Source organism: Homarus americanus, unplaced genomic scaffold, assembly GCF_018991925.1.
Source record: "Homarus americanus isolate GMGI-L3 unplaced genomic scaffold, GMGI_Hamer_2.0 scaffold39155, whole genome shotgun sequence".
Lineage (NCBI taxonomy): Eukaryota > Metazoa > Arthropoda > Malacostraca > Decapoda > Nephropidae > Homarus > Homarus americanus.
In genome coordinates, this window is record NW_024737042.1 from 16,085,980 (window position 1) to 16,101,897 (window position 15,918).

Consider the following 15,918-nt stretch of genomic DNA (forward strand, 5'->3'; position numbering starts at 1 on the left):
ATCAACATGTCAACGCTGTTATTAAATGAACATACATTTTCGCTCGTATTGTGTTATATCACTGCCCTAGTTTGTTCACGTAATCAGAGTGACATTGGTTGAAATTTGTTTTGCTGGGGGTAATGTGAATTTTTGGGGCGGTGTTCTTTTAAAATTTTTTGGGTGGGGGAGTATATTTTTTTTTGGAAATGTGGTGTGTTTTGAGGTAGATGTTTTTTGAGGAGAGCGGTGTTTTTGGGGGAGTTTTTTTTATAGAGGCGATGTTTAGTAGGATGAGAGTTTTTTTTGGGGGGGGCGGTGTTTTTTAGGCGGGTTTATATCTGGTAAGCCTAATAATAATAATAATAATAATAATAATAATAATAATAATAATAATAGCAACACTATAATCATTACACGACACAATAGGACAGCACAACATTACCTGTCACACCTATGTTACACCTTTACCTGTCACACATATGTTACACCTTAACCTGTCACACATATGTTACACCTTTACCTGTCACACATATGTTACACCTTTACCTGCCACACATATGTTACATCTTTACCTGCCACACATATGTTACACCTTTACCTGCCACACATATGTTACACCTTTACCTGCCACACATATGTTACACCTTTACCTGCCACACACATATATTACACCTTTACCTGTCACACATATGTTACACCTTAACCTGTCACACATATGTTACACCTTAACCTGTCACACATATGTTACACCTTAACCTGTCACACATATGTTACACCTTTACCTGCCACACATATGTTACACCTTTACCTGCCACACACATATATTACACCTTTACCTGTCACACATATGTTACACCTTAACCTGTCACACATATGTTACACCTTAACCTATCACACATATGTTACACCTTAACCTGTCACACATATGTTACACCTTAACCTGTCACACATATGTTACACCTTTACCTGCCACACATATGTTACACCTGAGCCTTGATGCCATGAGCCTCCCAGCTTATACACGTCTTCAGGAGGCTCTTGCTACAACACCCAAAGCCAATTTGTGATTATAAAGTTGTATATGTGAATTATGTCTGTTTATTTATGTGTAATAGTGAGAGGTTGTAAAATTGTTGAAGATGATACATACATACATACATATATACAGACAGACAGACATACATACATACATACATACATACATACATACATACATACATACATACATATATACGTACATACACACAACCAAACTAGGTAAAATCGTACTTTAAATCTTTATCTTTAAAAATACAGGTAAACTTTACCTTAATTACAGTTCTTTGTACCAGGTGACCTTTGTAATATATCCTGGGTTTGTCTAGGCGAGGTATTTACTCCTTATGTTAGTGTGTGTGTGTGTGTGTGTGTGTGTGTGTGTAACAGACAAGTTTAATTCACCTGTATACAAGCCAGACAACCTCGTGATACCTGTACAAGGCTGACAACACGTTCCACCTGTACAAGGCTGACAACACGTACCACCTGTACAAGGCTGACAACACGTACCACCTGTACAAGGCTGACAACACGTACCACCTGTACAAGGCTGACAACACGTACCACCTGTACAAGGCTGACAACACGTACCACCTGTACAAGGCTGACAACACGTACCACCTGTACAAGGCTGACAACCTCGTGATACCTGTAAAACCAATATACACCAACCATCACCTCTACTGATTAAAACGTGGAGTCTGATTACTTCCTTCCAACCAAAAAATATTACTCAGGGATGATTACACTCTTCCTTCCCCTCCTCCACCACCTCCAGGTTAAGCGATCTTATACCTGGAGGTGGTGTGAGGTGCGGGAGACAACACAGTGGAGTCCAGGTAAATATATCACTTGAAAACTCTCTGATGTTTTTTTAAGAGTTGGAACTGGTGTGTGTGTGTGTGTGTGTGTGTGTGTGTGTGTGTGTGTGTGTAATGGGGAGAACATTGTGGACAGTAATGAACTTCCCATTTCCCGTCTGTCTCCGCGTCTTTTAACTACTTTTCCTAAACCCCTTTGTCTTCTCCCCTCTCTCATCACCCTCCCTTCTCCCCTCTCTCCACCCCATCCTCTGCTACCTCTCGCCCCCCCCCCCATTATGTGACATCATAGTGAATAATTTTAGATGAATGTGAATGATGAGTTACGAGGGGTCATTACATCACCTTTCCTCGCCTTCAGGTGCTTGGGTGTTTAAACTACGTGAGGTGGACGATGAAAAGAGGTGAGGGAGGGAGAGAGAGAGGGAAGGAGGGAGGGGGTGAGAGAGGGATGGAGTGAGTGAATGAGGAAGATATATAGGGAGGAAATGAGGGTTGGAGGATAGGGATGGAGTGAGTGAGTGAGTGAGACCAAGATCACACCATAAAAGAGAAATTTGGTTGTTGGAGAGAAATCAAATCAGTCTTCGCCAGGCGGTAACAAGTATAGCCACAGTCTTCGCCAGGCGATAACCAGTACAGGCACAGTCTTCATCAGGCGATAACAAGTACAGGCACAGTTTTCGCCAGGCGTTAACAAGTACAGACACAGTCTTCGCCAGGCGGTAACATTATAAAAATAGTGAGTCTGGCTGGAGCCTGGGAGAAATATTGGCCATATACATCACAATATTATCCAGAGAATCAGAAGAGCATAGAATTTTGGCGACAGGCGGAGTGAGTTATGTCCTTATTGTTCTGGCGTGCTGAGCTATGGCCGTCCTCTGGAAATGTCATTCTGAAATATTATGGCCTTGAGACATTCCTGGCAGATGATGGTGATGATGGTGATGTAGTATTAGATTTCAGAAATATCGCTGGCGAGAGATGACTGAATTTGTAATACAATTTGGAATTATTACTTACACAAAAGACAACAGGTTTAATATTATTTTTTAGATATTATTTATAAAGTATATTATTTAATGAGATACAACATCTTATATTACCGACGAACAGATGAAAGCTTGTGAAATATTAATTCATAAAGTATTACTGACAAGAATTTATTGCTTATCTAATATTGTACTCCAACCTCTTCCTCCCCTTCCTCCCGCCTCCCCTCCCCTCCCCTTCCTCTTCTTCTCTCTCCCCTTCCTCTCTCTCCCCTTCCTCTTCCTCCCCTTCCTCTTCTTCTCTCTCCCCTTCCTCTCTCTCCCCATCCTCTTCCTCACCTTCCTCTTCCCTCAGATACATAGCTGGTAGTGGTAAATACAGCGCTTAATGTTGATTAGTTTAGGTTAGGTTTGGTGTGAACCTTTTGATTAATTACTGTGATCAGGTAATTAAATCCAGTGAATGTAGAAGTGATGCTGTCCCTTAGATCAAAATAAGGACGTGATCAAAATATAAGGACGTGATCAAAATATAAGGACGTGATCAAAATATAAGGACGTATTTTAATTAGAATATTTAAAAGCGTATTATGGTTTTATTATAAGAAGAAAAGTTTGATGCATTTTTTTGAAATTGTGACGTTATAATACATTTTAATTCAGACTTGTTATATTACTTTCTATTTTTTGGGGGGAGGGTATTATTTTTTCTCTAATTTTCGAAAAAGAATAATATTTTTTTGTTCTATTAGTTATAATGTCGAGGCAGCTTGACCAGCAATTGGAACTGACAGTGAAAGTAATTGTTGTTTTTTTATAAATTATATAGTTGGAAAAATATTTGGGTATCAGTAAAAAATTTTTTTAAAGTTGTTGATATATTTCGTTTGGTTATGAAACTGAAAGTATATATATATATATTTTATTTTTTTCTATAACTACCTGTATATTTTTTCAAATGATTATGCGATTAAAAACGTATTACAGATTAAAAATATGTATTAATAATTGGTCCTTACAAAAATAAAAGCGCATTAAAAGAGATAGTTTTATAAATTTTCGTTATTTATAAAACTAAAAAAAATATATAAACTTTGCTGCTAAAAGCAAATTAAAACCCCCCAAAATATAGAAATGATTTTCATAAGTCTTTACACTATGATAATGAAGAAAAATGTAAAATAATAATAGATTTCTTACCGTTTCTTTGTAATTTATGATAATGAAAAACTGTAAGTGAAAAAAAATATATATATTGACAATTAAGTAAAAATTATTGAGAAATATTTGTGTATATTATTAATTTATTTATTTTGCTTATTTTCTTCTTTCTTTTTTACTTATTTGTTTAATATTTATTTATGTATTTGCTTCTCTGTTTCTTTCTTTCTTTCATTATTTTCCTTTATATTCTTTCTTTCTTTATATCTTTATTTAATTTTTCTTTCTTCCCTTATCTATATATTTATACATTACTTGTGAGTCATTAAGCAAAAGTATTAAGTAAATATACACACTGTATATACCTGTAAGCTAACGGGTATAATTAATTAAGATGTATTCACCGATTTACCTGCGTGGCTCAGTGGGTGGTGTTGATAAGCCCTCGACCTACATGGTGTAGAGCCTCACGTCATTACTTGGAGCCTCTCAAGGGTGACGTTCAAGGATGACGTTCAAGGATGACGTTCAAGGGTGACGTTCAGGGTGGAGTCCTTGTTTAGTTAAGGTTAGGTTAGGTTAGTTCTTCTTTTAAGCCAGCAGCAGCCTTTCTTCCTTTGTGACGTCAGAATCAGAGTCTACCCATCTACGAGCGACATAAAGACCTCAAACAGGTAGAGACTCCTCAAACACCGGGACTGTTACTGACTAAAGCCGTCCACACACACACACACACACACACACACACACACACACACACACACACACACACACACACACACACACACACACACACACACACACACACACCACACACACACACACACACACACACACACACACACACACACACACACACACACACACACACACACACACACACACACACACACACACACACACACACACACACACACACACACACACACACACACACACACCTCGCCTGCTGAAGACCCTCACAGCACCATCAAAGCTCCTCTCTCTTGGCTCTATTTTTCTTGATATGTGAAATGTAACAAAGTTTAGTAAGAGGATATCTCGGTAGTTTTCTTCCCCCCGAGGCAACACCAGTACCACTTCAAGAGTATAGTACACTATATACGTCAGATGCAGCCGTGTTCACTCATCCGTGTTCACTCCTCTGTATTCACTCATCCGTGTTCACTCCTCTGTGTTCACTCAGCCGTGTTTACGCATCCTTGTTTACTCATCCGTGTCCACTCATCCTTTATGTAATTTCAGATTAATACAAACAGCTGAACAAATAAGTGACTTCAGTACAAGTGACGCTGAGAGCATGTGTTAGGTTAGGTTAGGTTAGGTTAGTTTAGGTTAGGTTAGGTTAGGTTAGGTTAGGGTAAAATCCAAACGCAAAATTTCGCTTTCTGATTATTTTGAAAACAACTACAACGCGTTGTGGTAGTTTTTCGTTTTCTGAGCACAACATATACACACAGGATAAACAAACACACACACACCTTCACATTCATAACATAAAAACATCTAACATTAATATTTCGTTAATTAATTGTTATTGTGGTAATGTGATCTTTGTGATTATGATAAATTATGTGTGTGTTTTACCACAATACTGAAGGATGTATCTGTAATTGAAACTCACTTGGAGGAGACACTCAGGTATTTAATCTATCACTAATAAGTACTTCATTATTTTAGAGCCTTTGTTTGTGATCAGTATTAAACACTTGACGTAAACTTACAGTGAAACCTCCATATAACGGATCTATCTCTATATATAATCCGTTAGATGGAGGGTTTCACATATAACACCCTCGATATAACGGACTCTCATCTTCTACATAGTTCATTAGGTGGAGGTTTCACATCTAACAGACCTTTGATATAACGGAATTTTATCTCCATATAGTCCGTTAAATAGAGTTTTACTGTACTTATTAAACTTACAATAATAGAAGTTTATTAATTACCGGATCAGTTCTTCGTACAAGAACCAATTATTTAATTAAAGTTGATTGTAAAACACTAATTAATTATCGATCCCCGTCATTACATAAATTAAAGGGATCATTAGTCGCCTATTTTTGACTCCGTTCAACTAATTACAAATCTTAATTAAGGTTCAGGTATAAAGACTGTAGGTATTATGTTGCAAGAGAGAGAGAGAGAGAGAGAGGAGAGCTTGTTGTTTTCTGACACCACCACGTCTGATACCACCACCCCCACCACCACCCCCACAACCACCACCCTCACCACCACCCTCACAGCCACCACCCCCACCACCACCCTCCCACAGCCACCACCCACTCCCACAGCCACCACCACCACCCTCACAGCCACCACCCTCACCACCACCCTCACAGCCACCACCCCCACAACCACCACCCTCACCACCACCCCCCAACCACCCCTCACCACCACCCCCACAACCACCACCCTCCACCACCCTCCCAGCCACCACCCTCCCACCACCCTCACCACCACCTCACAGCCACCCTCCCAGCCACCACCCTCCTACCACCCCACAACCACCACCTCACCCACCCCCTGCCACCACCCTCACCACCACCCTCCCCAGCCACCCTCACCACCACCCTCACCCACCACCCCACCACCACCCACCACCTCACCACCACCTCCCAGCCACCCCCACCACCCTCACAGCCACCCCCACCACCACCCTCCTGACCACCACCTCCACCACCCTCCCACAGCCACCACCTCCCTAGCCACCACCCTCACCACCACCACCCTCCCCACCACCCCTCCGACCACCACCCTCCACCACCCTCCACAACCACCACCCTCACAGCCACCACCCTCCTGCCCACCCTCCCACAGCCACCACCACCCTCACCTCCACCACCCTCACCTCCACCCACCACCCTCCCCACCACCCTCCACAGCCACCACCCTCACCACCACCCTCCACACCACCACCCACCACCCCACAGCCACCACCACCACAACCACCCACCACCCCCACAACCACCACCTAACCACCCTCCCACAACCCACCACCCCTCACCTCCACCACCACCACCACCACCTCCACCCCCACCCTCACCCACCACCCTCACACAGCCCACCACCCTCCATCATCATCATCATCACCACAACCACCACCACCTCCACCTCCACCCCACCACCCTCACAACCACCACCATCACAACCACCACCTCCACCACCAACCTCACAACCACCACCACCTCCCTGACCACCACCCTCACACTCCACCCACCACCACCACCCTCACAACCACCACCCCCTCACCACCACCCTCACAACCACCACCCTCCCCATCATTATCATCATCACCACAACCACCACCACCCTCACCTCCACCCCACCACCACCACCACCCTCACCCTCCCCAACCCACCACCACCCTCACAACCACCACCACCCTCACAACCACCACCACCCCTCCACAACCACCACCACCCTCCTAACCACCACCACCTCACCTCCACCACCACCCTCACCTCCACCCCCCCACCCACCACCACCACCCACAACCACCACCCTCCACCACCACCCCAACCACCACCCTCATCACCCACCACCACCCTCACCACCCACCACCCTCACCACCCACCACCTCCACCCACCACCACCACCACCCCTCACCACCACCTTCTAGCCACCACCACCCTCCACCACCACCACCACCACCACCTCACCCACCACCCTCACAGCCACCACCATCACCACCACCACCTCCCATACCACCCTCATCATCATCATCACCACAACCACCACCCTCACCATCATCACCACCACTCTCACAACTACCACTCACACCCACCACCCTCACAACTACCACTCACACCCACCACCCTCACAACCACCACCACCAATGTCACCATAACCACCACTGTCACCATCACCAAACCTAACCCACGCTTCTGTTCTCTCCACCTTGGTCTAAAACACAGATATTTTTCTTTTATAAACGTTATCCACTGGGTTACCTTTACCTGTAATTACCCAGGCCAGGTATAGGAAACTCTCTCTCTCTCTCTCTCTCTCTCTCTCTCTCTCTCTCTCTCTCTCTCTCTCTCTCTCTCTCTCTCTGTAATATTCACAAAGCAGAATCACAGAGACCAAAATTCACCCAATGTCCAGGCCACGGGTTTCTTCCAGGCCCCAGAGGTTCTTCCAGGCCGGTTCTTCCAGGCCCCAGGGTTCTTTCAGGTCCAGGTTTCCTTTATGTCCACTAGTTTCCTTTAGGTCACTGGGTTCCTCCAGGTCACAGGGTTCCTCTGGGTCCACGGAGTTCTCTAGGGTCACAGGGTTCCTCTGGGTCCCAGGGTTCTTCTGGTCCGAGGGTTCTTCAGGTCACAGGTTTCCTCTAGATCCACGGGGTTCCTCCAGGTCCACGTAGTTCCCCTAGGTTCAGCCTCACATACGTAGAGTTAAAGAATATTGTTGCTTTTACTTCACCGCCGTAGTGGAATCAATGACTGACATCAATAACCACACACGCATGAGAAGGGTTCACTCAATACACGGAGTTAAAACAACCAGGTGATGCTGTAACGAAACAAAACCTGGTGATGACGTAACAAAACCAGGTGATGACGTAACAAAACCAGGTGATGACGTAACAAAACCAGGTGATGACGTAACAAAACCAGGTGATGCCGTAACAAAACCAGGTGATGACGTAACAAAACCAGGTGATGCCGTAACAAAACAAGGTCATGACGTAACAAAACCAGGTGATGCCGTAACAAAACCAGGTGATGCTGTAACAAAACCAGGTCATGACGTAACAAAACCAGGTGATGCCGTAACGACAACCTGGTGATGAGTAACGTAACAAAACCTGGTGATGAAGTAACGTAACAAAACCTGGTGATGACGTAACGTAACAAAACCTGGTGATGACGTAACGTAACAAAACCATAGAAGAGTTGTTGTGATTGTTGTTGTGTGTGTTATTTGTGTTGTGTGTGTGTGTGTGTGTGTGTGTGTAAACATCATGCAAGTAGAAATAATAATACACATATATAATATATATATGTATATTTATATTATATATATATATTTTCACAAGGTAAGCTTCTTCCTTCATGAGACATTGACAATTTTTTTAAATGATCTTCAAAGTAAATATAGTGAGAAACGACAGAAAAAGTCTCAGGTGGAATATGATTGTATGGGTGTGTCTCAGACTCCCTAAGAGATGGGAGATATATTATTTAAAGGTCTCTCAGGATCTCAAGTGTATATAGAGACGAGAGACGTATGGATGTGTCTCTTAAAAATAAATTATCTCAAAGTAGAATGAATCTTTTTGACTCTGGGTGGCTCTGATTGGTCTCGCTCTCCTCCCGCTACACCTGGTTGGTCTCTCTCTCCTCCCGCTACATCTGGTTGGTCTCTCTTTCCTCCACTACACCTGGTTGGTCTCTCTCTCCTCCCTACACCCGGTTGGTGTCTCTCTCCTCCGCTACACCCGGTTGGTGTCTCTCTCCTCCACTCCTGGTTGGTCTCTCTCTCCCTCCCGCTACACCTGGTTGGTCTCTCTCTCTCCTTCCTACACCTGGTTGGTCTCTCTCTCCTCCCGCTACACCTGGTTGGTCTCTCTCTCCTCCTTACACCTGGTTGGTGTCTCTCCTCCCGCTACACCCGGTTGGTGAATCTCTCCTCCGCTACACCTGGTTGGTCTCTCTCTCCTCCCGCTACACCTGGTTGGTCTCTCTCTCCTCCCACTACACCTGGTTGGTCTCTCTCTCCTCCCGCTACACCTGGTTGGTCTCTCTCTCTCCTCCCGCTACACCTGGTTAGTCTCTCTCTCCTCCACTACACCTGGTTGGTCTCTCTCCTCCCACTACACCTGGTTGGTCTCTCTCTCCTTCCCGCTACACCTGGTTGGTCTCTCTCTCCTCCCACTTCACCTGGTTGGTCTCGCTCTCTCCCGCTACACCTGGTTGGTCTCTCTCTCCCACTACACCTGGTTGGTCTCTCTCTCCTCCCGCACACCCGGTTGGTGTCTCTCTCCTCCCACTACACCTGGTTGGTCTCTCTCTCCTCCCTTACACCTGGTTGGTCTCTCTCTCTCCTTCCACTACCTGGTTGGTCTCTCTCTCCTCCCGCTACACCTGGTTGGTCTCTCTCTCCTCCCACACACCTGGTTGGTCTCTCTCTCCTCCACTACACCTGGTTGGTCTCTCTCTCCTCCCTACACCTGGTTGGTCTCTCTCTCCTCCCACTTCACCTGGTTGGTCTCTCTCTCCTCCCGCACTACACCTGGTTGGTCTCTCTCTCCTCCCTACACCTGGTGGTCTCTCCTCCCTTTACACCTGGTGGTCTCTCTCTCTCCTCCACTACACCTGGTTGGTCTCTCTCTCCTTCCGCTACACCGTTGGTCTCTCTCTCCTCCCACTACACCTGGTTGGTCTCTCTCTCCTCCCGCTACACCTGGTTGGTCTCTCTCTCCTCCCGCTACATCTGGTTGGTCTCTCTCTCCTCCCGCTACACCTGGTTGGTCTCTCTCTCCTCCCGCTACACCTGGTTGGTCTCTCTCTCCTCCTGCTACACCCGGTTGGTCTCTCTCTCCTCCTGCCTACACCCGGTTGGTCTCTCTCTCTTCCCACAGCTACCCGGTTGGTCTTTCTCCTTCTGCTACACCTGGTTGGTCTTTTTCTCTCCTCCTGCCTTACCCGGTTGGTCTCTCTCCTCCTCCTACACCCTAGATGGTCTCTCCTCCCGCTCGACCTGATTGACCACTCCTCCCGCTCCATTTGATCCTCCCTACATCTGGTTGGCCACTCCACCGCTACACCTGGTTGGCCACCTCCCTGCTACACCTGGTGGCCTACCTCACATGCCTGGTTGGCCACCTCCTCCCACACCTGGTTACTCCTCCTGCTACACCTGGTTGCCACTCCCTATACACCCACTGCAATCTCACTACACCTGTTGCCTTCCTGCTACACCTGGAGGCCACTCTCCGCTATACCTGGTTGGCCACTCCTCTGCTGCACCTGGTTGGCCAATCTCCCACACCTGGCTGGCTACCTCTCACTACACCTGGTTGGCTTATTCTCCACTCACACACCTGGTTGGCCACTCCTCCATATACCCTCACTACCTCTCTGCTGCACCTGGTTGGCCAATCTCTCACACCTGGCACTTCTCCACTACACCTGGTTGGCCACCTCTTTCCACACCTGGTTGGACACTCCTCCACTACACCTGGTTGGCCATTCTCCCACTACACCTGGTTGGCCACTCTCCACACACCTGGTTGGCCACTCCACCTGCTACACCTGGTTGGCCACCTCCTGCTACACCTGGTTGACTTCCTCTCCCCACACCTGGCTGGCCACTCCCCACCTACACCTGGTTGGCCACTCCTCCTGCTACACCTGGTTGGCCATTCTCCCACTACACCTGGTTGGCCACTCCTCCTGCTACACCTGGTTGGCTACCTCCCCACACCTGGTTGGCCACTGTCCCTGCACACACCTGGTTGGCCACTCGTCCCACACACCTGGTGGCCACCCTCCCACACCTGGTTGGCCACCTGCCACACCTAGTTGGCCACTTTCCCTGCCACACACCCACCACACCCTCCCACTACACCTGGCACACTCCTGCCACACCTGGTTGGCCACCCCTCCTGCTACCTATGGTTGCTACTCCTCCCACCTGGTTGGCCACCTCGCTACACCTGGTTGGCCACTCCTCCCACACCTGGTTGGCCACTCTGCCACACCTGGTTGGCCACCTCCTACCCATTGGCTAATCCTCCCCACACCTACACACTCCTCCTCCATACCTGGTTGGCCACCCTCTGCACCTGGTTGCCACCTCCCTGCCACCTGGCTGGCCACCTCCACTACACCTGGTTGGCCACCTCCTCGCTACACCTGGTGGCCACTCCTCACACCTGGCACACACCTCTGCCACACCTGGTTGCACTCCTCCCGCACCTATGGTTGGCCACCCTCCCACACACCTGGTTGGCCACCTCCCACACCTGGTTGGCCACCTCCGCTAACCTGGTTGGCCACCCTGATACACCTGTTGGCCACTCCTCCCGCTACATCTGGTTGATCCTCCCGCCTCTTACGAAAGTTTAAGACTCTCACTTGTTCATGAGGTAATCCTTATTGTTCAATAATTTATTATGATTGATGACTATAGCGTGGTGGTGGTGGTGGTGTGGTGGTCGGATGGTAGTAGTAGTGGTGGGATGGTGGTCGGATGGTAGTGGTGTGTGATGGTAGTAGGTTTGGGATGGTGGTGGTAGTAGAGGTAGTAAAGTAGTAGTAATAATGATAGTGATAGGTAGTAGTAGTAGTAGTGGTTGGTACTGAGTGGATTGAGTGGTGAACCATCTTCGTGTTGTACCTGTATAAACACCTGTCAGTCAATATACCAACAGGTGTATCTGGCATTAAACCTACACACTTTACAAAATTTCACTTTCAAAAACTCTCGGTCATATCTCTTAAGGGCCTACGTGAATTAAACCATTTTAAAAGTTTGGTTGGGGAAAAAAAACCCGACGAACTATTAAACAATTCGGTTAATTCCAAGCAATCTCTCGACCACACAAATTATTTCACCCCATTATTCCTTACCTTCGTCTCTGTGTAAACTTTGGGGTGGAGAGAGTTTATTTTTTTACATGATATGACTGCCAACCTCTTGATTATGGTGCCTTAACCTCTTGATTATAGTGATTTAACCCCTTAAGTATGGTACTTTAACCCTATGAGTATGGTTCATTAATCCCTTATGTACGATCAATTTAACCTCTTTGAGGATGGTGACTTAATCCCTGCGAGTGTATTGCCTTAACTGCTTGTGTATTATTATCATACTCAAGACGTTATCGTACTGAATACTGAACAAGGTAAGCTGCTGTACTCGAAGGGTTAAGTCGTCATACTCAAGGGTGGAATGACATCGCACTCAAGGGATTAAGTTACTATGCTCCAGGGGTTAACTCGTCGTATTCAAGGGGTTAAGTCCTCATGCTCAAGGGGCTAAGTCATCATACTGGAAGGATTAAATTATTGTACTCAAGGGATTAATCATCAGACTCAAGGGGTTATGAAATCTAACTCAAAGAAATAAGTTATTGTACTCACGGGGTTGTCATCGTATTCAAGGAGTTAAGTCAGCATATTCTTGGGGTTAAATCACTATACACAAAGAATTAAGTCATCATACTCAAAAGGTTAAATCGTCGTACTTAAGAGATTCAGTGAACATACTCAAGAGGATAGCAAAATATGAAATCAATTATTTACCTTTTGATATTCGGCACACACACACACACACACACATATACTACAAATGGTACACTATCTACACTACACTACACATTGTACACCATCTACACTACACTACATATGGTACACTATCTATACTATACTACAAATGGTACGCTATCTATACTATACTACACATGATACATTTATTACATTCCACATAAAACACAATCTACACTACACACAATACACTGTACACAATATACTGTACACAATATACTGTATGCACTATACACTGTCTGCGCTTCACTGTATAAAGCTTTGTGTATATGTATCCATCCTCAACTAACTTACTGACCTACGTGTTTAAACAATGTGTTGATGAGATGTTATACTGTATGAGTTCAGTGATAAAAAATAATGAATTTTATAAAACTTATTCTCGCCTCGCTTATCATATATGGCGTGTTTGTTGTGATACGTTAGGAAGAGGAGAAATTGGTCGATAATGAACTTAATGCTATAAGGTCATAAGTATAGACAAGGATTGATGAATATACTTCAGTGTATAAAATCCCTTTGGGGGTTGGCTCCTATAGCTTTTGGAACCTCTCCCAACCGTTACCTTTATGAAGGATGATCCATCAGTTTCAGAATGGTGGCCGTTCATAGGGCCAGTTGTTTCCATTAAAAATAAGAAAAAAACAAATATTAAAATATAAAAAAAATCTTGAGGAGTTGGATGCAAAGGGAGCTAGCATACGATAGGTTAAAATGATAAATATAGGAATAGTTTTGGCATTGTTCTCTGTAACTATTCTATATTGTTTGACCCCAAAACGGACAAAATCTCGGGAAGAATTAGTAGTAAGTAAAGAGAAACGTAGCGAAGGTGTGGCTGCTAATGAACCCACCACCGCTGAAGATCCCACCTCCGCTGAGGTTCCCACCCCTGCTGAAGTTCCCACCCCCGCTGAAGTTCCCACCCCCGCTGAAGTTCCCACCCCCGCTGAAGTTCCCACCCCCGCTGAAGTTCCCACCCCCGCTGAAGTTCCCACCCCCGCTGAAGTTCCCACCCCCGCTGAAGTTCCCACCCCCGCTGAAGTTCCCACCCCCGCTGAAGTTCCCACCCCCGCTGAGGTATTCACCTTCGCTGAGGTATTCACCTCCGCTGAGGTTCCCACCTCCTATGAGATCTTCTCCCCTACTATTGTCGCCAACCCTGTGTTGTCGGAAGATTTCGCGTGGAAGGAAATATTTGTCCCGGCATCTTGTCGGGATATCATGATAAACGATTACCTTGAAACCATTACCAAGATTGCCCGATAGTTCTGTGTGGATGTAGATTTTCCCTCAAAATACGTTAATCCCAGAAGAATAGTTTTCTCTGGTATTTCAAAACAAGTAACCGAAGTTTATCAAATATTTGAAAAAATGGCTGTAGAAATATAGCTAGCCGAGGCAGATAGAGAAAATAATAGAATTATTACATACAAAATGTTTGATAATCCACACAATTTAAGAAAAGTTATCCTAGGCCATATCAGGTAGCTCAAATATATGTATAACGTCGAAATCATTGTCCAGAAATAATATAATAAAACGGTTCCGGTCCTGGTGAAGGGTAAAAAATACCTACTGTAGTTCATAATGCAGTAAAACACATCAGGGCCCTGGTTCGTAGAGAAAAGCAGAACTAAAGCCGTGATTAAAAAAGATGATTCCTACCACGGAAAGGGCGAAAAACGCCGCAGTAACCCGGGTGTGGTTTTTGAGCACGTAGGAAAAGTTATTTTGTTCTTATTTGTTACATTGTATGGGCTGGATGCGGTTGTGGTGCCGCACAGCAATTCGCGGAAGAGGGATTTCGGATTGAAGTAGGAGCCGGTGTCGAGGATGGTGCAGAATCTTCTCATGAAATTTGCAGATAAAGTCGCGGTGATGATCAGAGAGAGCCGAGAGGGTCAGTGAGCTGAGCGCTTCTTGATGTGTGGAGTAGGAGGGGAGAGATGAGTGACGTTGCAGGGGAGGCATGCCCTCTTCTGCACTTTTTCAAAGTGTTTACGTTGTGTGGTATTTAGGGAGGAAGACCTGGCAGGGGAGGATTAAGTGAGCTTGGGAAGTATGAATAAAGAGTAAGCACTGAGGAGCTCGGACGCAAGAACTCCGAGGGACTTGAGTCGGCGGAGGAAGTGTAGACGGAAACTGGAGGATTTGACAGTTGTACTGATGTGTGTTTTGCAATTAAATTTTTTATCTACAGTACAGTAACGCCGAGTAGCTTAGTGGAGTCAACAACCGGGAGTGTGTTGGAGCTCAAAGTAATAGAGGGAGGTGGGACAAGGCCAGAGGAGACGTTGATGTGCATAACCATGATCTTGGTATGGTTGATGGTAACATGGTTGTTGGTGGCTCAATGTTGGAGATTGTTCAATAAGTTTTGAAGGGCAGTGCAGTTGGGAGCCGAGTTGTTGACACTGATCCCAGTGAAGTCAGCGACGTATTTCCACCTAGCAGTGGTTTCTCTTAGGGCATCATTGATAAGCATGAGGAAGTAGGAGAGCGGTCCCAATTTGGTGCCTTGGGTGACGCCACAGGTGAGTGACTGAAAAGTGAAGACAGCCGGTCGGAAGAGTACGGCTTGATATAGGACTTCTCCGAAACCCGAGGTCGATAGCTTTGTTGATGGTTAAATTGTGGTTG

The 15,918-nt window shown here is 45.7% G+C and overlaps 1 protein-coding gene across 1 annotated transcript; it reads left to right on the forward strand.

The window, feature by feature from the left end:
* The first annotated feature begins 13,989 nt into the window (after positions 1-13,989).
* LOC121872530 (neurofilament heavy polypeptide-like) lies at positions 13,990-14,544 on the forward strand. The gene has a single exon (XM_042375314.1). It carries the CDS (start codon positions 13,990-13,992, stop codon positions 14,542-14,544), a length of 555 nt encoding a protein of 184 aa, XP_042231248.1.
* Positions 14,545-15,918: the final 1,374 nt, after the last annotated feature.